The sequence below is a fragment of the Balearica regulorum genome, chromosome 7 (genome assembly GCF_011004875.1).
Source record: "Balearica regulorum gibbericeps isolate bBalReg1 chromosome 7, bBalReg1.pri, whole genome shotgun sequence".
NCBI lineage: Eukaryota > Metazoa > Chordata > Aves > Gruiformes > Gruidae > Balearica > Balearica regulorum.
In genome coordinates this window covers 36,295,504-36,320,386 of record NC_046190.1, presented here as the reverse complement: position 1 = coordinate 36,320,386, position 24,883 = coordinate 36,295,504, and the positions used below count along the sequence as shown (strand labels likewise).

General features: G+C 45.5%; 1 protein-coding gene across 3 annotated transcripts; it reads right to left on the bottom strand.

Annotated features, from left to right (window-relative positions):
- Positions 1–4,215: 4,215 nt before the first annotated feature.
- TSPAN15 (tetraspanin 15) lies at positions 4,216–23,314 on the bottom strand. 3 transcript variants are annotated; one of them, XM_075758918.1, is made up of 8 exons: positions 23,128–23,314; positions 16,042–16,227; positions 13,841–13,915; positions 11,817–11,912; positions 10,110–10,226; positions 7,128–7,175; positions 5,657–5,773; positions 4,216–5,182 (listed from the first exon to the last, which is right to left on the bottom strand). In XM_075758918.1, exons 1-8 carry the CDS (start codon positions 23,152–23,154, stop codon positions 5,030–5,032), a joined length of 819 nt encoding a protein of 272 aa, XP_075615033.1. In that variant the 5' UTR covers positions 23,155–23,314; the 3' UTR covers positions 4,216–5,029. The 3 variants fall into 3 exon arrangements, with proteins under 3 accessions (XP_075615033.1, XP_075615032.1, XP_075615034.1); XM_075758917.1 differs by lacking the exon at positions 23,128–23,314 and adding an exon at positions 21,625–21,759; XM_075758919.1 differs by lacking the exons at positions 10,110–10,226; positions 23,128–23,314 and adding an exon at positions 21,625–21,759.
- Positions 23,315–24,883: the final 1,569 nt, after the last annotated feature.

Here is a 24,883-nt window from a genome sequence, read left to right as displayed (position 1 = left end):
CCAGCACGACAGCTGCCAAACTCACCGTGAGCACCAGCAGCAAAGGTCTTGGGTTGAGGGACACCTCGTCGCAGGCTCCTTACTCTTGTGATTGGAAAGGTCGAGGCTTTCAGAGCTCACACTTACAGTCCTTACCTGCTTCTTCTCCCCTTCTGCCATGGGCTCGGCCATTCCCCCAGAGGACCGTGTTCCCCGACTCACCACAACCCTGCAGCAGAGCTTTGGGCACCGTTTGCACCACTCCTGCGGTGCAGGCGCCTTTCCCAGCGCTGGCATGAAGCCCTTTGAATTCGTGCTTACCCATCCCAGCAAAGGAGCGTGCTACATGGGACCGGAGAGCCCCCAACACTCCCACTGGGAGAGATGGAGAGGAGGCGGTTGTCCCAGTCAGCAAATCCCAGTTCATTTGAAAAAAACCCAGACACTTCAAAGCCCTGTATGCAAACTTCTCCAAGGACCAATATTCTCCAGCAGATCGGCTCTTCTCCTTGTCTCCTTTCCAGGATGGCAGCTTCCATCTACCTCTCTACCTCTTCATCAAGGAAAAAACTTTCCAGGGAAGAAAGAAAAACCACCTCCTTCAAGGGAGCGTGCTGGACACAGGCAGGACACCCACTTTCCCGAGGGGATTTAACAGTTGCCTTTGCCAAGGGCTCTTACTGCTGGTGCGAGGCAAAATCTTAGCCCTTATAGCTGCAGAGACAGACTTCAGACCAGGAGCTGAATCCAGAAGAAAGCAACATTCCCATCCCAAGTGCAAAAACAGACCAAGTCTGGGTCAGCTTTAAGGAGCACCATGGACTGAATATGATTTTGACAAGTTAAACAGCAGTGTTGTTCTCACCGCTGCAGACGAAGATGCCGCCCTGTCTCCCCCCTCCCCAGAAAGGCGTAGACATCAAACAAGGATGCAAACCCAAAGCAACTTCCCGTGCCACCAATGGGCTCGGGGTTAAGCTGACCTCCGTGGCTCAGTGGACCCCAGAAGATCCCAGGCAGCGGGAGAACCTGCACTCTGCAGCTGAACACCCACCAGATTATTTCTTACCAAAAAGCAATTCCTGAACCCACGCAAGCACCTTTTAATAATCAGCTCGTACAGAAAAGTCACCAGCACTGGGAAGTCCTAGCGAAGAAAAGGGCTGTAGGAACGCAAATCTGCAAAACAACTTTTAACTAAATGGTTTTTAGATCTTAGACACCAAATTTTTTCCCATCGGTAGGAAAGTAGCTCATGCCCCCTCCGAGGCTGGTTTTCCAGGTCAGGTTGTAATGAGCAGCCGTATCCCAAGTACCCCGCTCGGTCTCACTAAAAGATGCTAATTGCTGCAGAGGTTCGGGGCTAACGAGGGGTTTTCCAGCTTTGCGGGGCATGAAGCCCGTGGAAGCTGTGCCCGCGTGAGGGGGCTTCTTGAAGCAAGGCAGGGGACAGGGCCACCGGAGAAACGCCGGTGCCATACGGACACGCCGAACAGAGATTTAATTCACGGTGAGCAGAGATTTAATTAGCGCCTTGCGATATGGCATACCCACACCACCAGAGGGAGAGCTGCTCGGCATTTCTCCTCAGGAACTGCGCTAATTAAAGCTTTTCATCCCGTAACATCATCGTACAGCACGTACCACGCACGACGCTCCAGCGAGCATCGCCCAAGTGCCGTGCCAAGACGGTGCCTGGACGGCCTGTAATTATTCGAAATGCAGAGGTAAATCTCTATTTCTAGCCGAACGGTGCATGATTCTCAGGGCAAAACCCCTCCACGTTGCTGAGGCACGGTCACCCTGCTTCCCCAACCCACAGGGGAGGGGAGAGCGGTTAAATTAGGTATCGCTGCGCTCCGCACAGCCATCCCAGGACAGGCAGGAAAGCTCCGGGATGCAGGCAGGAGAGAGGCAACGCAAGGGTCAGGCAGCAAGCACCGGCGGGGGTGATTTTTTGCAGGCAGGGAGCACAAACAGCTGCCCAACATCTGCAGAGGGCAGGGCTTTCGGGGAAACGGGGAAAGCAGGAGCGCGCGGAGGATGAACCATAGGATGCTCGCGGTTATCAGAGCACTTTAAAAATTACACACACGCACAAATTTCTGTAACAGTTCTGGGATGTTGCAGGGTTGCCTCAGTCTTTTACACAGCAGACAAGGACCATTTTTAAGAATGCATCTGTGAGGACTAGTGCAGCTGTGGCTGCTCCTGCCAGGAAAACAGGGATTGAATTAGATCAGTGTTCTTCACCATTTTAAAATCAACTTTCGCATCAGCTGCCTGGAAAAGCCCAGATGACTTTCGCTAGCGCGGCTGCAGTGGTTTTTCACTTGCAGCCAAATGGAAAAAATCAGACCAGGACAACATTTTGAGCGTAGCCCTCTGCATACTTCCAGTTGAGTTGTTAGTAGACACTGGGATATGCATATTTAAAACAAAAATGCTGGCAGTGGGGTCAGCGATGCGTGTGGAGCACCAGCTGGAGATGAGCCGCAGGTTCACTGATGCTGCACCACATCCCCTCCAGACCTCGCTCGTGCAGATGAACCGGGCAGGACGGAGCACGGTCCCGCATGGTCAGCGGCTCAGGATAAAAACAACCACTGGTAAGCACACAAAGCACCTTGTGCACACTACAAACCCATTCAAAAATCTGCCTACTAACAGGACATAGCGTGGCACACCGAGAAGAGCCAAGCTTCATGCGTAAGAGGGACCTGCTGCATCCCTCTCCTCCAGCCGCCTCCCGATCAGCATCACCCTTCCCTCCGGTCACCATGGACCTGTGTAGCCAAGAGTTAATTCCCCTAGATCTGAGGGAATGGGAAGGGCCAACAGTATTTTAATTAATCATTTATTAAAGTCACACGTTTAGTCCATGACTGTCAGGTAAACCTCCCTCCTTCAAACACCGCGTGTGACGGAGTGCACCGAGGATGGCTGAAAATTCAGTATAGCCCACACATCTCCTTGCTAAAGGAGAACTGCCCACCAGCATCCCAAAATACTCTCCCTGTTCCATTTAAACCACCCAAATTTTAACCACCATCCATCAATTGGCTTCTGTTACCTCCTGCTTTCCCGGATATCTTGTACTTCAAACCACCACCACGTTTACGAGACACTGTTAGCAAAGAAAGAAAAATTACTTTTGCCATCAAATAAAATTTACCTTTGTCATTCCCTCCTTCACAGTTCATTAGAGCCTTCCTGCCATCTCAAATCCAAGCATTGGTCCCCTCTTGCTAAAGGCCAGGGCACGGCTCTGCCTCTGGTGATACCTCAGCTCCCACCTCCCCAGCCCACTCGCCACAATAAACCAAATTTTGGCTTCGATCTTTCCTGTCCTTCACCAGCAGTCAGCTCGGACCTCCAAAGCTGTCCCCTCCTTTTCCCCTCCCTCTCTTTGTACACAAACCCACCCTTAAAACACACCTTACTACTCCTGAACTTACCAAAAATACATTATTCAGGACAGAGACCAGGAAAATTTAGGTGACAACGATACGGAGCGATTAAATACGTAACCATGTGCGGGACCCAACGCTCAGGTGCGCTGGGTAGGAAATAACCTCGCACTGCGGACGATGGGCTCGCTAACGCTGCAGGATCTCTCTCCAGACACCATCAGGAACACAAAGAACCGGCTGAGTCCTTTTCCGGCTCCTGGAAACGCATGAAGCTTTTCCTCAGAAATCCTTGGTGAAGGTGGGGAGCTAAGCGGCAAACACCGAGTTTTGAAGAAAGAAAACACATCCAGGACAAGGAAATAAAAATTTAAGAAAAGCAGAAGAAAAGCAGCAAGGAAAGAACAGTATCAGACATTCCTCTGCGTGCCTTGGCGGAGTGTCAGAGAAGAAGAGATTTACCAAGACAGGATACAAACCAAACCTGCTTCATTCTCATCCCGAATTTATTTATTTGAAGCATCATGCTAATTAGGTTTTGCATTTCGCCTGCAAGCCTGGCTGGGGTTGGAAAGCCTGCAGAGGAAATGCTCAGGACAAAGAGACAAGAATAAAAGCCCCAGAGCTCCGGGTGACTTCCCCAGTATTATCCCCGATTCCCTAAGAGAAGCGAGCGAGGCACAGACCTTCAGTGGCTCTGTCAAAACCCCGGGCAAGGCAGCACCCAAGCCACAATCACAGCTCAAAGTATTTCTACCTTTTGAGTCAGAGTTTGAGGGAAAGGCTTAACTTAATTGAGAAAATAAAAAGCATTTTAAACAAAAGCTTTGTACTTTTTTTTGGTAAAAAAAATCATTTTTATTATGACAAGAAAAATAAAATTTAGAAACATCTCAACATACAGAACTCAAAAAAAATCATAAATCACCTAGTTAATTTACTAAAGAGGAAAAATACAGTACGTATAAGACTCAAACATCCCATAAGTTTATACAAAAGCCAGACAGTAATAAATTGCATTAAAAATATATCAAGCATTACCTGACTGATCCGACATTGGCATTTGCCCTGTTATTAAAAGGCACGAAAGACTGAGCAATGAAAGTGTTCAGCATCACATCCATTATTGTCAGTAATTTCATCAAGATTAGCATAAAAAAATTTATTAAACACATTTAATATTCACCATGTAGATCGGTAAGAAATCTTTTTTGGAAGGAGTAAGAAAATCAAGTTGGAAAGGACAAATATTGAAATACGACATCGCAAGGTGCAAAGGCTCTCCCTAGAAATCTACCTTCAAATCTTTCCGGAATAGTTTTCCCAGCTCTGTATCACTCAGCAATCATTCAAAAAAAAAAAATTAAAAAAAAATAAAATAAAATTTAATGATCCACAAGCCCACCCTTCCGGCAGCGTTGCGATACCGCAGCAGCGTCAATCGGCAGCGCGGAGATCTTCTGGCGCGTCTTTGGTCGTGGACACACAGAGAACGACGAGGCTACGGAGGTATCGGCTCGCCGCCGACCCACCGGCTGATTCATTAAACCCGCGGTCTGTAACAGGCCGGCACAAACCAGAAGAGGTGGATTTGCCTTTTTTTTTTTTTTTTTTTAAAACTGTATTTGAGGTTTCCGAAGTCACCCCGGGTAACACAGGCAGCAGCCGGCTCCAGCAAACTCGGGGGCAGATCTCTGCGGCGCTACTTCAAACAGTCTTTCGCTCAGCTTGTGCTCGGTGATGATATCTTCCACCCGAGTTACGTAAAGGAGGGATAACAACACTCCCAGGAACTGGGAAAGGAAGGGGCATCTCTAATCAGAGATCAAATATTGCTCATCTAACGCTTCTCCCAGCACGGCTTTTACAAATTAGGTATACGTACGCCAGGTATACGGGCAGGTATGCGGTATACGTACAGACAGAAACTCGTGTTGTTGTTATTCTTTGCGTATAGGGGTATATAAATGGATCGTTTCTGTGAAGAGCTAATACAGCAGAAGAATTACCACCCCTGTGCCTTGGGGTGTTAGAAAGTCTTAGTGGACGCAGCTAGGGGGAGGAAAGGACTCAAAAAACCCAAGGAAAAACGAAATTAACCCACCAAATCCCACAATACTAAATTACCGGAATGCCACCTCAGCTTATCAGTTATACCAAATTTAAGTAAAAAAAATGATAATTAAGTATAGTCAAATGGGATTTTGCATACCATAGTCACAAATCCGATACTCCTTTTAATGGATAACGCACTGACCCCCTCTTACCTGGGGTAGCAATATGCCGAGCAGCACGCCAGCCATGATGCTGTAGTTGTCCAAAAACCAAATAAGCACTGCATTCGTGCATCCGCGGACATATATAACGTGCTGAACACTCAAGCGCTGCAAAATAACGGAGCAGATGTTCAAACAGGCGGTTGCACTGGCGTATGATACAGTAACACATGACCATTCAAATTTCAGGGAGGCAAATTTGGTCATCCTGCCCATCTCTTTAAACTCACTGAATTTAACAGAGATCTCATCGTTAATTCTTCCATCTGTTTTTAAGTAGTTCAACACCTGAATAAGTTACTGGGATTTTTTAAACTTTTTGGTTTGTTTTTTTGTTTTGCAACCACTTTTCTAGAAGAAACGCATCCAATTCTCATTTTAGACCACTCTGGAAAGTAGAGAAGTCCCTATTTAGCCTTTCTCCCTGCTTCCAAGTTGAAAGTACAGCAGCGGAAAAAATATAAATTGCGGACCAAGTGCTTTGCAATAGACTCTAAACGGGGCAGGAACAAGAGGATTTCAGACTCAGTCCCGCAAGCTGCGCTGCACTGTGACCCCAACCCATAATATAGAAAGCACTTGAGGCTGCAAAGGGTCCTAAGCAGATGAATGGGGTAAAGTTAAGCATATGCTTAAGTGCTTTGGGCGTTAGAGCCAGGCTGGAGCTTGTAGGTGATTAAGTCATAAATCAATGAATCTAAATGAAGACGGGGTCGTACGTAAAGATAACCGGTAATCCCAAAAACCAACAACTGAAGCTGGCATTGTGCGCCAAGTGCCTCCAACGAGCTGGGGAGAGGGGGCTTTTTTTAGACCAGCTCCCCGCACCAGCACTACAAAGCTAGGAGTGGAGAACTCGCCAGCAGATCCAATTACTGATTTCCCCGCTTAATCACTCTGCAATTAGTGCCTTGAGCCGGCAGTCTCTCCTCCGGAGTCATGGAGGCTATTCCCAAGAGGGAAAACCAAAGGAGGAGGTCACATCCTGCTCCTGGAGGGAGGAGAAGGCTGCAAACTGGGAAGCCCCACTCCTCCTCCAGGAATAACTACTACAGGCTTAAAAATAAAGCACTCACTACTGGGATATAAAATACTTAGAAATGGCTAAGTTGGCTTTACCGAAATCAGTTTTACTCAGTAAGAAACTTTGGCTTCAAGTATTAAAAGCTTTCCCCAACTCAAGTCACCGCTTAAAAGTATTGAAGCAACCTTCTTTGTATTAATTGTGCAATTAACGTAAGGGGGATGAGCTTCACACATGTCAAATGAGGAATCGTGAAAATACCACATTCAAACAAGATTTTTTTTTTATATATATATATATATATGAAAGTTATTCCAGATAAAATAATTTTAATTGCTGATTTAACTGTCTGGTAGATTTAAGTTTGCAGAAGACTGACAAAAAACTGCAGAGAAGGACCGCCCTTTGCCACGACAGGGCGGACGCTGGTTACGTTACCTCTTTGTCAATGGTTTTGTATCCACACATCGTGTTGATAATGTCTGTCTGAAAAGAAAACAACAAATATAAACTATAGCAGAAAACAAAGATCACAAAACCCATTATTTTTAGCCTTGTGTTCACCCAGCTCATATAAAAGCAACAACAAGGGTCACTCCTCAGTGCAACACCGATTTCTTCGCAGCAGCCCCAGGGTCAGATTTAGATACAGGATTTTAGAGAAATCACTGTTGCCAGCGTGTCAGGACACAAGGCGTTTGAACCGTATCTATCCAGAAAAACCAGCGTAGCATCAGAAACCAAAGCTAGCTACAACAGAGCTGTAAGCTACAGCTGTTTCCACAGAATGAACAGCTGGGTTTAATTTTTAGGCTTTAATAACTTAACACATCTTATTAAGAAAACCAGGAACTAACACAGCCATCATACCATCACGATGACAAATTCAAACTCAGAAATATGTAAAGCCCAAATAACATCCAATACTATGAATGCTTGCGTGAGCATTTTACAAGACCAAATTTATTATAATATCTATTTTTAAATGTCATTTTATATATATATGAATATAAAATTCATACATTTTAAAAAAAAGACAGAGCGCTTGCATTCATCAGAGATTACTAACACATTTTCTGTAGCCATTTAATATTTTGCTTGAGTCCTGAAGCTCCACCTGGCCCGGCAAAGCTAACACGAAAATACTGCCCACTTATAAATCAGGCAACGTAAAGCCCATTGGCAGCAAATCAAGCCATCGGTGAAATATTTGCCAACAAGGAACACGGTCACATCATTTAAATTTTAAACGCAGCGTTTGCTAACAGGATATTGTGGCACAAGGCAATGTACGCAACGGAGACAAATGCATTAGAAACAGAGGTTCATAGGCATTTGGGGGCTAATTTTTACCTGTTACACTAGTGTAAGTCTTCAATAACCACTTTGACGTGAAAACAGTCCCTTCAGAGCCCCCCCAACACGAGCCTGGCTCGACTTAGCACAAGGCTTTTTCAGAGGACCAGAATCCAACCTCTGACATTAGCAGGAGTTTTCCATGACTACAAAGTGAATGAGTAATCACAAACCGTATCTGCAGTTTTCCAGGACAGAAACCAGCCTGTATTTGGAAGCATTTGTCAAACATAGAAGATTTATGCATCTTCTGGTGGGATTGCCCACCTCTCCCCCCCCAAAGGCAGCTGGCCATATAGCCACGGTGTTTAGCCTCATCCTGCCGAGCCCGCGTCCGTGCTGCTTGGATTTCACAAGGCACATCGATGGCATCCCACCGCGGCAAAGCCACAAGCCCTAACGTACCGCAGCATCTTGCTGAACAGCCTACCCTTAAATAACAAGTTTGCTTGGTAATTTGGGGCTTCTCCCCGCCTTTCGATTAACTTCCCTGAGCTACGTTTGGCCTGCAAGTAGTCTCATCCCTCCCTCGCCAGTTGCCAACACAGCAATTTCAGAGAACACATACTCCCTGTTTTTATTTTAGTGCTTTCCTGCCTGACAGGTTGCATTTGAAATCCACAGGTCTGATTATTTGTGCCAGGGCTGAAAAGGCACGCGGCGTTATTAATCACTGATTACTGCCACGCTTCGCCTTCAGTACGGCTATATTTCCACGCGCATCAAGTAACCTTTTAAAATAAGACTTCAACAGAGAAACGAGAGCTACAGAGGAACAAGCGGTATTTTGAATGACCCCTGAAAAGCCAGATTGCTCTTTACCAGCCAGCTCTGTCTTCCTTTTACATCAACTGAGGACAAAATCCTGAGCTCTTCTGCTCAGTGCAGCTCTGGATCAGCAGGTATTATTTTTCATATACACGACTTTCTTATTCTCAAACACCTAAGACTTAAAGCATAACTGTTTAGCTTTGGTTTCTGAGAATCAATCAAAGCTCAGCGCAGATTTAAACAGACTCTTCTCATACACAAAAGATGTGTAAGCATACATAATAAACACCTTCATATTATACACATTTCTCAGCAACACCTAGCAGGATTACTGACACAATCATTGCATTTATTTTCCCTTTTTCTTTAATTAAACAGCCATGCTCAAGGCAGACGTTGAAAGGGCAGCACATAACAGGCAGCGGTAGGCTATCCATCACGAGCTCTACTGCGTCTGCTCTTACACACGCTCAATTTCTCTGTCTTGTGTTCAGACCAAAGGCCAAAACCCAGCGAGGCAGGGATTGCCCACACTGGTTTTAAGTTAAGGAACAGTTCCTTATCAAGTTCAGCATTACATCCATCCCTCAAATGAAGGGCGATGAATTAAAACTGCCAGAATTAATATAAAACATGCTTACATGGAACTTAACGCCTGCTCCTAGTGCTGCCAGCACCAGTTAACACCAGTTTATCATAGACTGAGAAACTGGTCCAGACTCCAGCTGACAGGGTGTCCTCCCAGGGAGGATTTTACAGGGCGGCAAGGCGGGCGGTTTTCAAGGATGGGTTAGGGCAGAGCGGCTGCTCCAGTCCAGACCTGCGCCCAGGAGGATGCGCTGGACCTGGGGTCATTTGCCCCCATTTCTGGATTGTTCTGGATGATGGGGTGCGTGCCGTTTGGGTTTTAATTCACGCAGCAGCTGGTGCACGTCACTGCAACCCCCACCCAGGGAAGCGATCGGGGCCCAGGCTTCCTGGCAAAGCTGGAGCAGCAAACTTGGGGAAAACAGCAGCAAAACTTTAAGCAGCCCTGGTCCAGGCAAGCCGTGAGGTTAGAGAAGATCCCAAGATCCCTTCTGCGTTTCTAGGACCGTGTAGCGGGACAGTAACACGGACCAGAGCCAACACTTCTAATATTTTCTCCTTTTCAAGCTGGATCCATAGCTCCCGTTTTCGGGACGGACCCGTTTTCCTTTACTTCCTCCCCCAGACTTTCTAAAGCAAGGTACCTTTTTAAGCGAACGCCGGCGAGCCGGCAGAGAGCAGCGACACTGAGATGCCGGGACGTACCTTATTTGTGATGCAACAAGTGTAGGGCACCCCGCAGGCCAGCGGTCCCGGCGCCGCGCAGTTGTGGTACACGTTTTGTGACCAATCTCTGTAATCTTCCCCACCGCAGCACTTAAACTGGGGATGAAGATGCAAAAGGGGGGAAAAAAAAAAAAAATCCCTTCTTAACAGAAATTCTTCTACTAAGTAGAAAAAAAAGTAAGAATAAAACAATTTTAAGAACACTGAGCTCCCCAGCAATTCTGTCATTTTATTGGCAAGGCACATACGAATGTATATGATAGATACAACTGAAAAGAATTAAATATATAGGTGGCATTCCTCTGTCACTCCTTGAGCTATTACCCTGGGTGCCAGAGCAAAGCACTGAGTGCTAAGTTCCACCTCCCATCTTTTCCAAGTTGAAAATTTATCTTTTCAGGTCTGGACATCATTAAGCAATGTTTTTACATTCACTCCCTCTCGAGCTGTCGTATACTTCTTCGGTTTTTTTAAGGATTGCGACTACATTTCTAAATGAGTCTAAAAGACAAAAGTGTTGCTAGAAGGCATAAAAAATAATCTCACTAAAACATTTTGGGTGTAATTTAGTAGAACTGAAATCTGGCAAACAAATCCTGTAAGTTTACACTGACTTAATACAAACATTCACTTTATATTTTAAATGCAGGGAAAAGCAGCAGTTTATTTAATCACTAAAACGTATAGTCGCTGTACATGCACATAATTATGGGCAGTGCATGGAAACTTTAAAGCATTATGAAGTCTAATGACTAAATTTCCTCAGGATGGTTGGCTTTTGACAGACTTTCCATGCTAACTCTGTTTTTCAAAGCAGGCTTCCATCTCCATAACGATGTCATAAAATATACATATCACTTCCTAAGTTAACTTTTTTTTTTTAAATCATTATTTGGCATGGTCACTGACATCACATGAGCCTCGACATCACATTTCTGAACATTTTCTGCTGCTTCTACAGTCTCTGAACTGTAAGGCAGAGCTCTTCAATAATCCAATAAACATTTCAACACACCAGCCTTAACAAAAAGCAAAACAAACAAACAAAAAAAAGGCTGTGAGTCAACCACACACGCTATTAAGTAATGCCCAGCTGGGCTCTACACAATTTCTGAATTTTAATTACAGGTATATATGCTTCCTTTGAATAACCACCCCGTTAAAGAGCTTGCTACGTGCCTTCGAGTGAAAATACAACGGCCCAGGTTCAAACAGCCTAATTGCCACCTAATTTCTCTTTATGCGGTACCTCCTGTTAACGAGATGCTTTTGAATGTCTTGGACCAGCCAGCAGCAACGCTGAGCGCAACAACCTGGGTGGAATTTAAGCTGAATTTGTCTGAATCCAGCTGCGGGGCCCCTGTAAACCTACATGTTTGCAGGATCTGGCCTTCAGCATCCGAATCACATCTACCAAGGAAAAAAAATGCACTTTTGCCCCTCGCTTCCTACGGTGATTCAGAGGGCTGCAAATGCCAGCTGGGATGCTGGAGGAGTCCTGACCGCAGTGACGCCGTAACAGATGACGCACGAGATCTCATCCCCCTCGTCAATAAGAATTTGATTATCACATCGCTGGAAAAAAAAAAAAAAAACCCTCAAAGCTGTTGCCCACGACCTACCATATCTTAGCAATGAAAAACCCCAAACAAACAAAACCAAAAAACCCCCCAAACCAAAACAAACCTGCTTTTGAACAGAATCCATGATGTTCTTGAAGTCTAAATCGTCGTAGTAATTCTCAATTCCTCTTCTAATATTATGGTTCAAAAAATTGATTGTCTAGAAGGCAGAAGTAAAACAAGATTCATGGGTTACACACGCCGGAACAAAATTAAAGGAATAGGTTAAAGCGACAAGTGTAATTGATGAGCACAAGAGAAAAGGTGCTGCTTTTTTTTTCCCCCCCCTTTTTTTCTTTAAAAAAAACCCAAATACCAGTTAAAAATCAATCATAGCACAGTCCCACAGGGACTGATCCTCTGTTCTTTTTCAAGGAAGCAGTCTCACTGCTGGTTTTGTGCCGAGAAGCGCTGACACCACGACACCCCTCCAGCGAGGTGCTGCTTCTCTGAGACTCTCCGAGCATCTCCCAGAGATGGTCCCGTTGCCCTCCAGGAATATAAGAAATTAAATCAACAAAACACTTTTAAAGTTCAGAAGATGGGGGGGGGGGAGAGTATTTAGTTTTCAACATCCAGCACCATTACAGCATAGCAAAAATTGAGACTAAACATAACCAGAATTTAACAACTTTCCTTTCAACCCAGCTGCTAAAACGATCAAAGCTACATCCGTGCAGGTCATAAAGAAACCTGAAATACGGCTACTCATTTTCTCAGTATTACAAACCGCAACACTTAAAACCAAAACAGAACAAAGACAATTATCACTTCGGTGATTAAAAATACGAAGGGATTTTGCAGGACTGTCCTAACTGGCCAAAGAACAAACAGCAGCAAATCCCGACTGCTCTCGTGCTACCTGGCATCGCCTCACTTAGACTCCACAGATCTGAGAAGGAAATAGAGACAGAAATGGGAAAAACCAACGAGACATGCAAAACAATCAGCATTTAAATGGAGGCTATTACCCTAAACTTTTATTAAATACTTCCTTCTCCTCCCTGTACTAACTCCAACTTCTTCATTAACCTTGTAAAACAAACACGCAAGCCTGTCCCTGAGCATAGCTGTCCTGCTCAGACAGCCAACAAACACGTCGGAAAACAATGCACAAAACCCCAACAATATGTTTTCTTTGTCTGAAAGTCAACAGCAATTCTTCCTCGCCCTCTCAGCAAATGCCATCTTTGGCATCTACTTAATTTTCCACCAAACAAATTCTCTGCATGCCGTGATGCCCACGGTCCTACACCAGGAAGGCTGATCTGCTCCCTTCGGATGAACCTGGCATTCCCATCACAATTCAGAATAAATCCTTTTTTTTTTTTTTTTTTTAAACAATGTATGTAACATAGTATGTATGACTTCTTTTTGTGGAAATAAAATTGGCAGGATTGAGGGAGGGAGGGAGGGAAGAGGTCTTATTATTCAGCGTCTCCTTTTAATGCCCAAATTTTGCCAGAACAGAAAAAAAAATAAAAAATCAAAGCACAGAAATCTACTACTTGCCGTAGTGAACACATTTATGTTTTAAAACATTTCTAACAGAAAAGAATAGCCTGCTGCTTTCTGTTTAGAAAAATTAAGGGGTTTATATATAGTTATAGCATGCTTGAAAATGCTGGGGTCTCCTACAGAAATCAGTTACGTTGCTTACGGATGCGCGCAGGGAAGAGCTGCCCTTTAGGTAAGGTAAAACATTTTGGCCACTAAAAAAATAACAAAATCTCCAAATCTAGCTGGAAACGTCCCAAATCAGCAGTCTGAGACCCAGACGGCAAATAAGAAGAAAGCACTTTGTAATACATGAAGAGCTGGAAAGTCGTTTTGCCTGTATTGCCCATTCTTAGTTACAAGATTTTCTCCCAATTCTTTAATCTGGAATTCATCTCCAGAACGGCTGGCCAATCCCACCCACCCTCAAACCTGAAAACCCCTGAAAAGTCTGGACCTGCCTTCACACCTCCATCAACCAGTGCTCAGGCGACAATTTTAACACCTTTTATTTGCTCAGCAGCACAGCTGTAACGTCACGGATTGCGAGTAACGTTCTTGGTGATCGAACCCTAAACGCAAGCGGCTCACCTGGTTTCTGAAGATCAGAGCCACCACTCCACCAGTCAGCTCAATCAGCAAGCAGATTCCAAGAATGTACATGAACTGCAGAAAAACAATTGCAAGTGAGTCCTTAAACACAACAAACCCCAATTACTCTTTCAGTGAGCGTCCTGAAGTCCGTGACGTTCAATTGCCAACATACTTGGCTTTCTGCATGAGATGTTGTTTTAAAGGAAGATATAAAATTATGGTTTTGTTCTTATAAAACTGTTCATGTCACAAGAAAGCCTTTTTTCCTCGCTTGAGTCATTCTGGGCTTTGCCCAATTGGCAAACACGTTATTTTTCTGCTCTGAACGGACCCAAACCCGATAGATGCATTTATCACGCCAAGACATTTCTCTCCACAACGGCATCCCAAACTGCTACAAACCACACCGAACACCTTGGTTTTATGCTTCCTACAAAAACAGTAATTACCTGCCAGCTTTCATTTCTTGGGGAAAGCAGTGCTTTAAGATAATCCAAACCATTTTCTATTAAATTGCCAGAGTTAAATCAAAGCGAAATTCCGGTCCGATACCTTTTAGTGTGTCGTTTCAGAAGAGGGAACTGAGCCGTACTGCGTTATCGAGCCAGCTGAGCCCAGAGGCTGCACGATGGGCACCAACAGGACTTACAGCGCTCAGTGCTAAGAAAAACTACATCTGCTAGCTCTCTGCTTATTTATTTGTGTACCACGCTCACAAATGCACTCACACGCGACCGCAACGTATGCATTTGTGACTAGCTAGCAAAGCACGTGCAAAACACGAATAACATGAAGAAATCCAGAGCAACATCAAGAGATAATTGCGACGTGCCAGTACATGAAACGTTATTCTCACCCAAAAGATTCTTTAGGCGTAAAAGACGGCCGTGACATGAATTTAGGTCTGCTTCTTAATGGTGAACTTCAACAGCAGAGAAGTTTCACAATCTCTCATCTGAAAATAATCTCTAAGACCAATGCTCTGCCCCAAAAACTGGCTGAATTTCTGTGCTCTCAATACGCGGTATCGGTGTCACAAATTCACCAGACGTATCTTTTCTCCTGCTAAATCTGAAAGCAGCCTGAGAAGCAGACATCGGGGACTTTCTTCTTTTAAATACCCTACCACAATGGGAAGAGAAAACGTCCTCGGCACCAGAAGAGGACACACCACCACGCTCAGGGTGAAAGCAAGCACCACCACCACCACCTAAGGACAGAATCTCAGTAAAATTCCAGCATAATTTCAAGATCCACATCTACCTCTTGCTTTGTCCTACTTAACATACCACGTATTTAGCATTTCTTCAGACTGAACTGACATGAAGGTGAAGATTATGTCTTCACGCTTTATTTCTAATTAGTCATCTGTGCAACTTCCATTTGCAACCACAGCGTTATACAGGAATTTCCCTAAAATTTACCCTTTCAGAGGCGCTGGAGAGAAAAGACTTTCTCCCTTTCATTTCTCCCTTAGGGCCCTTCTCTCAAAGCCCCGTGGTGCTACAAAACTAACATCGTAACACATGGTTCTCCATCTCCCCGCTATATTCCACTTCCCGAAGGCAGACGCACCCCAGCCGCCGCCAGCCTGACGGACGTCAGCTCGAGCCGGGGTTTCTTTCTCTAGCAGCTTCCTCCGGTTGAAACGAGAAGCGTTTGGAGAACCATCAGAGACCGCAACTCATCTCTGCACTTAACATCCCAGCAAGCAGGTCCACAGCTTTAGGAAAACCAGGCGGTTCCCCTACGCAGGGCACGTGCCTATGGTACGGCCAGACCAGAGAAAGAGCAGGCACCGTGGTGCCAGGGTAGCGTCAAACGGTATGTCAACAGCTGAGTTTGCACAAGATCCACGCCAGCTGATAATGATTCACATTCCTGGTTGTTCTCCATAAAACCCTTAACTATTGGAAAGCTGGTTTTCTCAGCGCCAGGCTCTGACCCTCGCCTGTCCTGTCCCTGGCGAGATGAAATACTGCTGCTCCCTTCCTCGACGGAAGGACATCCACAGACCACGGTTAGGGGACCATTGCCATAAAGCAGTTTCAGATTTAATTTAAAAAAAAAAAAAAAAAAAAAGCAACTTTATTAAAATATTTTTCAATGCAGACATAGTTATGGGTTTGAATTCAGGCGACAATGAAAAGCAAAAGCAATGAGCCTTAAAAATTAAGAATAAAAACCCCAACACTTACTGCTTGAAGAAGGCATAAATTGTCTCTTAAAGAAGCCAGCACACCCACAAAAGATACCAGGAACATTATAATGCCCAAAAGTATTAAAATAATTGCTGGGGCTAGAAAGGCACTTTCTAGAGTTTTGTACTTCTGTCTTTCAACTTCTGCATAAATCCCAACAGCGAGGACAAGGGCTCCAATCACCTGAAACCGAAAAAGAGAAGAGCACAGATGTTACTCTTTCTCCCAGTAAACACAGAGATGACATTTTGTGAGTACACAAGAACCTGTGACTACTCACTTCAGAATTAATTATAAACAACGAAATACTCAAATGAGAAGTATGGATTAAAAAAAAAAAAAAACCAGCTCAAAGACTAAAGCAGAAAAAAAGCTGAGTTAGGAAAAAACCCGAGATTTGCTCATTTCAAAAATATATTTAACAATTTTTTCACATTCTGGACGTTAAACAAATTGAAACATACGTCATTGGTTGAAATGCAATTTATTACTCATCTGAGATCATATATATTACATACACTAGCAAATACCATGGCATTAATATTCCTCTTTTGCGTGTCTCTCCATCCTTCCCTCTATGTATGTGTGTGTGTATATATATGCCCTAACATAACACAATTTCTAAATCAGTCTGCAATCAACAGTTTACATGTCCCTTCCTATCAGCTCCTGGTGTAGGCTCACTAAATACGGCCAGGTGTATCCTATACCTCCGCTCCTCCTGCCATTGGGGGAAATGCACCAGATTTTAAAAAAACAACAAACCTGAAAACCTGCAAGTTTGAAATTACGTAACTTTCTGAGCGCTACCAGATATAGCTGACAAGTGAAGTAAGAAGTGATGCATTTCATTTAACAAGGTATTTAAATCACAATAATTACAGCTAAGTCAAAATCATTTAGTATTAAACTTGCAGCATGCTGCAAATAGCTTTGAATTATGCTGAATTTGGGAGAAAACAAAAACAAACCATAAAATAGACCACAACACTTAACCATGAAAATTACTGCCAACTCCAACTGCCAGGCACATCCTCAGAGAAGAACCCGGATTCAAATCAATCATTTTGGCAACCTGATAAACAGCATTCCCCTTTTCTGATCCGACATATCCCAAGACTGCTCCCCGCACACCAACGGCGGGGACAGCACCCTTCTTCATTATACGAAGCTTTTGGATATCGCACAGTATATCCCAGAGAAAGGTCTAGATGGACACACGACATACTTAGTTGCAAGATCGTGAGCCCAACGGTTGAAATATTTTTTTTTTATATATAATTATGGGATATCTTAAAATAAATACCTTGATTTTCTACAGGTAAGAATAAAAAACGCGAAGGACGTTATGTGTGGAATGCCACCAAGTTGTCATTTAAAAAAAGAAAAATCTCGGAAAGGTTCACCCATGAAAATAAATATACTGAAGCTACTTAAAAAGCAACTTAAAATTTTACACGACCAAATTCAGAGTAATTCCCCCCCCGACAAATTCAGAAATTGTACTGATTGTGGAAGGCAGAAGAGAAAACAGGGTGGAGAAATAACAGGTACCCAAATTTACCATTTATATGCTTCTACTGTAAAACTGTAATTAGGGGGTTTTTTATTACTAAATGGTCAATTTGTAGTGTTAGCTTTATTCTTTAAAAAATTCAATGATTTGGGTAACAAATTATTAAAGTTATTTTCAAGCAGAAGACAACATAAACAAGTCAGTTTGAAATTTTAAAATACACCTATAACAATTGAGGGAAGAGTCTCAGAACCATGCAAAACAATTACAGATCATAAAATTGGTGACTGCACATGTATAAGCGATTCAGGAGTTCTATTATTTTAAAAAAAAAAAAAATTAAAAAAAACCTCAAACCTAAAAACCTGATACTTTTCTGCCCAGACTGCATTTACCCTGCTCAGAAAGCAGCAGATAATACAATTTATAGACAGACTCTCCTGCAAACATTAAAGCACCATTAACAAGCTCAATGCTTGCCTGGTAGATTCCTTGTTTAGAAAATTAAAAAACCCCCAAACACCGGATATAAAACACAGGCATTCAAACTTGACGGGGATTATCTGAATTTCAGAAGGGAGTTGTTTCAAGACGAGAACGTTTTACTGAAACATCTTTTTCTTAGCTATAGTTTTCTTACCAAAACATTCAATTTAAGATATTTTAAAGATTCAAAGGCGCCTGCGAGTAGAAATACAGGACACATTCCCACTTTAATAGCTCCAGATACAGACACATATAGCGATCTTTATACACATACGCGTCTTCATCCTCTTCCAGTCGCACTTGTGCTCACACACCCTCCAAGACTGCTTCTAACATTTTAGGTGTACTTCAGTCCTGCCTTTTGTTTTCTGAAACCAGTTTGCCCCCCCCCCCCAAAAAAACCCTCCCAAAATTCCCACACATTAGGCTTTTACTGTCCCAAGCACCAAGGCGGCCGATCCTTTTAATCCCATAATTCGTCTGGGGTGCGATATCTCGTGACCCGCCGGGGATAAACAGGGAGCTTCTCGCCTCTCTTCCAAAAGCGCACCAAGCCACTTGCTCTGGAAGGCTTCAGGATACCAGACATCGAAATGACATCACTCCCCATGTAGAGGGCTACAAAATACCCCTGTAATAAAACTCCCTCCGGCAACCCTCTGCAAACCGGGGCGCGCAGAAGGCACGTGCCGCAGGGAGACAGGAAGGCTTCACGCTGCACCCAGCAGCATCGCTGCTAATGCCAGGGGAAAAGCATCAGCTAACAAATAAAAAACTCAGATCGACCTATCAAATAGCAGACACACGCTTGCATTCCAAGTTTTATACAGATTTTGAAGCATAGAAAGCTATTATGGGAGGGGAAAAAAACCCACCTAAGCACGCAATTAAAATCCTCATTCCTTACAAGCAGAATTTATGCTTTTGTTACCTTCCATTTTTTTTAAGCATTTAATAAAAATCTTTTAAACCTTTAATACAGTCAAACCAATAGCAGCAATTATTTACTCCAAGCAGATGTGCTTAACTAAGCAATCATCCCACCTGCGTCTCTTATCCGGGACCGCGCTCTCCCTTCCTGTGACCAGAGGTGGAAATGCCACATTTCCGTAGGTATCCCACAAATATACGTACTGTTTACATCCTGCATCCTTCACAACAGCTCCCCACTTGGAAATTCACACTGCGTCCGCGGGAAAAATTAACTGGCCTTAACTCGCATTAAATGAGTATCCGCCAGCAAGTATCAGGGACTTTTTCTGGGGCTTTTTCATGCACAGAAGTTGCTTTCCCCAAGAGAAAGGAAAAACATTTATTTCTAGAGTAGTGGTTTTAACCCTGTATTTACGATACTTATTCTTAAATAAAGCGCCCGCTCAACAACAGCGCCTTTCGTTTAAAACACTGGATGTTGTTTCAGCCGGGCGAGAAAAAATTACATCACAGCCTCATTCACCGGCAAAACAGTTGCCTGAAAAAGTCACAGCGAGGACTAGTTTTTTAAAAAAGCCCTGGGTGACACGGGAAAACACGGCAGTGACGGGGCCTGTAGCAAACGTCCCCTCCAGCACTCCCAGCGATGCTTTCACTTCCCTTCTGCTTTTGGATAAGGCTGGCGTTCCGTTCCTGGGGACTTTAAGCAATTCTGGGGATTCGAATCCGGGTGTTTATCACTTGCAAATGTTTACCGGAGTAAAGAGAAACTGCAGGGAGGAAACTGAATGGCCTCAGCATCCCGTACAGCAAAGCCCCAAAAAGCAGCAAAAGAACACAAATCACCCAATATTTAAGCAAGCCAATACTCCACAGCCAAATTTTACTCCTGTTTACACCTATTTAAAAAAAAAAAAGGCAGGAAGACTACCACAGCTGAAAAAAAAGAACCAGACCGTTCATATTCATGGCTAACGAGATCTACTTCACTAAGCTAGAATAAAAGAAAATTTCCAGAGAGAAACCCACGCGCCGTACCTCACACAATACGGCGTGTGTTCGGCCCGAATGCCGGGAGCTCGCTGCCCAAAAGCCCTCGGCCCCCATCCTTCCCCTTCCTGCAGCCCCCGTCATGCCCGCCGCCCTCCCTCCCTGAGCAAACCACCTCCTCGGCAGAGCAGCGAGATTGAAGCACTCGGTTATAAACAAGGGTAGAGCGTTGAAAATCCAAAGCAAGCTACTACAAAGAGTAAATAAAATCCTGAGGCTGCTTGAGAGGCTTTGTCCTCCAGGTACACTTGGAGAGAAATATTTCAGAAGGGCCCTTTTCCTGCTACGAGATTAATTGTTACATCCCACCAGGCAAGGGCCCTTGCTGCTAGTGGAAAACACAGAGTAGGCAGCGTGCATGGAAGGACGCGCTGGAAAAAAAAAAAAATGGTGGGGGGGGATGGTTTGAAAAACAATGCAACAAATTTTCCTTTTCAGAAAATTGCACCTGCGGAATAGCTGCTGTGGAGTAATGCAGGAAACTTCAGGACTCTAAACCCAAGGGGTTTCCTCGGCTGGTTTGTCTGCTAAGAAAAACAAAAATCATCTAGGATCCCAAAAAGCCTGAATTACACCCGAACACTCTGCATTTCAATTTTTCCTTGAATCACAGCTTTAATCAGACATCTACTATCAGACCTGGTGGATCTAAACACCTTCTCCTACAAAACGCACCAAAAGCTTTATGCGCTCCCACCTTGTAAACACTGCGTCTACTACGACAGAAACACAGACCAGCAAAACAAGAGCTTAAGCGACATTTAAATTGAAAGAGCCAGAAAGAAACCCCGCCTAAGCACCTCATCCATCAGCCAGCACAGCCAGACAGCATCACCCCAGTATCTCGGAGCCTGAAAAAGCACTTTATAAAATCAGAGTCCTTACAAGGAGCCCCGACGGCTCCTTCCAGCCCGGGGGGGTGCCCGGTCAGGGCAAATTTGCCACACTTGAGAAGTCAGCGGTAACAGTCTGCACCCAAAGGCTGGGACTTTATCACTTGCAGGAGACAGCACGTGGGTTTTATCGGGCACCTGGCTGAGGACAGCAAGCGTGGCACGCCTTCACGCTATCACCCAGCCAAGGCTCGGGAAAGGAATTATCCCATATACTGACGACTGACTTTGTAGGACAAAGGCTTTATTTGCCCAGCTCCCCCAGAGGAAAAAGCAGTATTTTAATACACGCATAAATGATTTTTAGCTGCCAAACTTTCCACCCCCACAAGTCCCCATCCGCCAAAACCAGTTTGCCGGTCCCTAGGGAAGGCCGGGGAGCTACGCCCACAGGTACAGGTGTGCCAGCTGCCGGCTCAGCAGCGGAAGCATTAATTATTGAAAAACCCTGATGATGCCTTGCACAGGAGGAACCCCATTTGCCAGGGAAGACGCGGCGCTCCCCGCGGGAATCGAGTGCGGGACCCCACTCCCCGCTGCTCAGACCCCACGGGCACCCCACGGGCACCCCACGGGCACCCCGGGACCGCCGATGCGCGGCCGCGCTCTTGCACAGCGTCAAGTTGGGGGTGCGCTGCCGCTCTCCATCCACCCCCACCACCACCCCCCAGCAACCCACGCGTGGGCAGCCGCCGCCCTCACCCAGAAGGTGGTGGAGTAGGTGATGAGGGTGAGCTTGAGGCAGACGTAGGAGAGCCGCCCGCAGTACCGCACTTGCTCCGCGTCCCTCGCCGCCATCCTCCCGCCCCGCAGCACCTGCTGCCGCCCGCAGCCGCCCTCCCGCCTTCCTCCCCTCCTTCCGTCCCTCCTTCCCTGCCTGTCCTGCCCGTCCCTCCCCTCCCCTCCCCTCCTTCCGTCCCTCCTTCCCTGCCTGTCCTGCCCGTCCCTCCCCTCCCCTTCCCGGCGCGCCGTGCCCGGGGGCGGGAGCAGCCGCCCCACCGGGCGGGTCCGGGGGCGCCGCCGCTTCCGGGAGCGGCACCGGGGGGGACTTCGCGAGTGGGTGCCGGGGGGGGGGCACAAATAACACGGGGAGGGGGGGACGGGGGACGTCGGAAGCGAATGCAAAGCTCCGAAACGCTCCCGGCGGTGGCGGCTCTTTCTTTCTCCCCCCCCCCCCCGCAATTTCCTTCGCAGCTGCCGAGGGCTTGCTCGGTCAGAACTAACCCCACGGCTGGAGAGGTCAGGAAAAAATATATCGCTACCCAAAGAGCCATCTAAGAGTGCTGCCGGAGCCCAGAGCAACGCCGGCGTCCACAAACCTCTGCAATTCGAGTGGGCAGAAAGACATCGGTATATGTATGGGTGCCGCTTTTGGTTAGGCGTACATGAAAGGCGCAAAGCAGAATCCCCGCTCTCTACGGTGGCACAATTAAGCAATACCAGAGCATTTACCTTTCCTCGTAACACCCAGGCGACTGCACGTGCAAAGATGGTCACGTCCTGCGAATGCCGCCACGCAAATGCACTTTGCCCTGGCTGCGTTTTCTGCCTACGCGGGCGTTTATCCACGCTGCCGTGACAGCGGGTCAGTGTTGGGTCTTACGCGGCAATCATGAACTGCAAACGCCATTCATGCCTACGAGATGAAATAAGCCCTTTCAAGCTGGCACTGCTGCGCTCCTGTCCCACAAAGGGCTATTTTCCTCTGGGGAAAAAAAGTCTCATTCAAAGTGGCAGACAAGTGTCACAGAGTTAGTTGTCGTATCCCGGCCCAGAGCAGAGACAGACAGCATTGAAAATCAGCATCTAGTATCAGAGAAGATGAAGTGTGGCAGCATTTATTCTTAAATTATCTAGCAAAGAGACTGTGGAAAACCTCTAAAACTGTTTAAGTGGTCAGTCGCACATCATTTTGTTAGGTACGTACAATAAACCAGTAGTTGCTACCAAAACCTCTTTTATACAGCCTAAAAAAATATTCCTGGATAATTCTATTATAAAAAGCGCTATTGCTTTTGCGCACACTGCTAAACTCTGCTTCAGGGAAACAAATAATCCAGCCCAGGTCCCTGCCAGCGACAAAACAGCTCATCACCTCTTACATTTCTGAGAATAATACACAATACGACATCCCTGAGCATTCATCTTCTAAAATATCAACAACTTCAGTCTTGAAACAAATTTGCAAATACCCCTGACACTTACCAATGGCGCGCAGGCTGGAAATGGCATCACATGCCGTGTAAGTGCTGGGAATTAGTGCCTACCACACGTTCTTCATGTCTCAGGGGCATCGTTCACGTCCAAACATTCCTGTCACTTACGCTTTTTCCTTGTTTGCGTATTTAACTAAATTAATAGTTTTGGTTTGACTTTCCTCATGCCATACCTTGTCGCTCGAGCTCTGATTTCTGCAAATAAAATTTCAGGGCACGACTGGCTGGATGGGGAAGCCGATTAAAAGGAGTGCCCATTTTCCTGTTGTTTTCACTCTGAACTGAGCCAATACGTCAAAACAGGTTCCTGTTACGAAACCGTATGAAAATAATTGAATAATCCTTTTCTTTGTCTCAATCCCAGACTTTGTCTAGACAATGAAATGGCAAGATTTCTGGACACAATTAGTATAGTTTAGCAGCAAATGATGGTTTAAAGCAAGATGTTGTGAATTGCCTGCGGTGCTGAGGGTCCTTCTCGGTTGGGCTCCCTCCACCTCAGCCCGATGCAGCACAGAGCTGCGGTTTTCCAACCGAGAGTTTGGCATCTCTGCCAGCATCGAGGCAGATCACGCGTTACGGCATCTGCTCCCGAGACCATCCGATGGCTCAACTAGCCATGGATTTGTTCACGTTAAAGATCGGTAACTTCCACATATCCTCCCTCACCTCCAGAGCTACCGGGGTCATTGCAAGCAGGTACAAGGCATGGTAGATCCCATGGTCAGTCTTCAAAAGCCGTGGTCTGCAGAGCTTTTGACCCAGGGCTTTAGGAGATCTGCAGAAAAGGAAAGGGAACCTGCAGCTAGCCCTGCACTGGGGAGTGTCAGAAAGACCCTAAGCTTTTCTGAGCTACCAGCAGCGTTTTTGCTGCTTTCTTCCAGCCCGAGCCTGGCTGATAAAGCTGCAGTCTGGCTGCATGTTGCCCCACCCGAGGCGGATGCTCATGGTCCTCACATCCAGCTCTCGGAGCTGCTCCTTGGACAAAGGTCCTTCCTCCCAAAGCAGAGTCCAAAGTGCGACACAATTAAAGCCTCCACTGCCTGTATTACCTTGTAATATTTTTCCAAAACACGAAATGCACCTTGTTCACCCTTCCTGACCTTCCAGACGCACATCTTTTGTTTGCATCTCTCGCCCTTTGGTCAGAGCTGGGATCAGTGACTCAGCACAGCAACGTTTGGCCTTGAACAATCCTGCCCGTAATAAAAACAACAGTGAAGCCAGCCAAACCCTAAACTCCTGCTCTCGGATAGTTTCTTTCTCCGGTATAACTCCAAAACCATTAGAGAGGCAGATTTTACGCGTAGTCCCAGGCAACCACGACTTTCCTGAGGCATTTGAAGCCTGCCTTTGTAAAAAAATCGCTCCAAAAGGCCGATAGTACACGCTACATTGCTGGCCGGGCTCCAGGATGATAACCTCGTCAATGCACAACCAGCAAACGAATAAAAGGTGTGGGTTTGTATAAATGAAAGCAAGTCCCTGCTGACTCGTATAATGAAATATTGACCAAAGGGTGGCTGCTTTCCAATTAGGACCAGCAATTAGTAACAGATAAGGGACGGGGACAGATGATTCAGAAGGCGGCAACGGTGCTTCCTATGAAACGTGGGCACCCTGACCATCTCCAAAGTCAGCCAAGAGAAGTTATGGTTTCACCACTGACACATCAAAAAGTACAGTCCTTTTTCTAAGCGCTTGCTTTCTATAACAAAGACTTATAAAGCATTTTAGCTCCACTC

Bases quoted from the DNA above. Each gene is read 5' to 3' on its own strand.
- TSPAN15 (XM_075758917.1), bottom strand. From the start codon at position 21,720: ATGGCGGCGAGGGACGCGGAGCAAGTGCGGTACTGCGGGCGGCTCTCC. The intron at 16,228-21,624 runs GTGAGGGCGGCG...TTTCGGTTTCAG, and splicing joins CCTACTCCACCACCTTCTGG to GTGATTGGAGCCCTTGTCCT. The intron at 11,913-13,840 runs GTGAGCCGCTTG...TCTGCCTTCTAG, and splicing joins CTCTGATCTTCAGAAACCAG to ACAATCAATTTTTTGAACCA.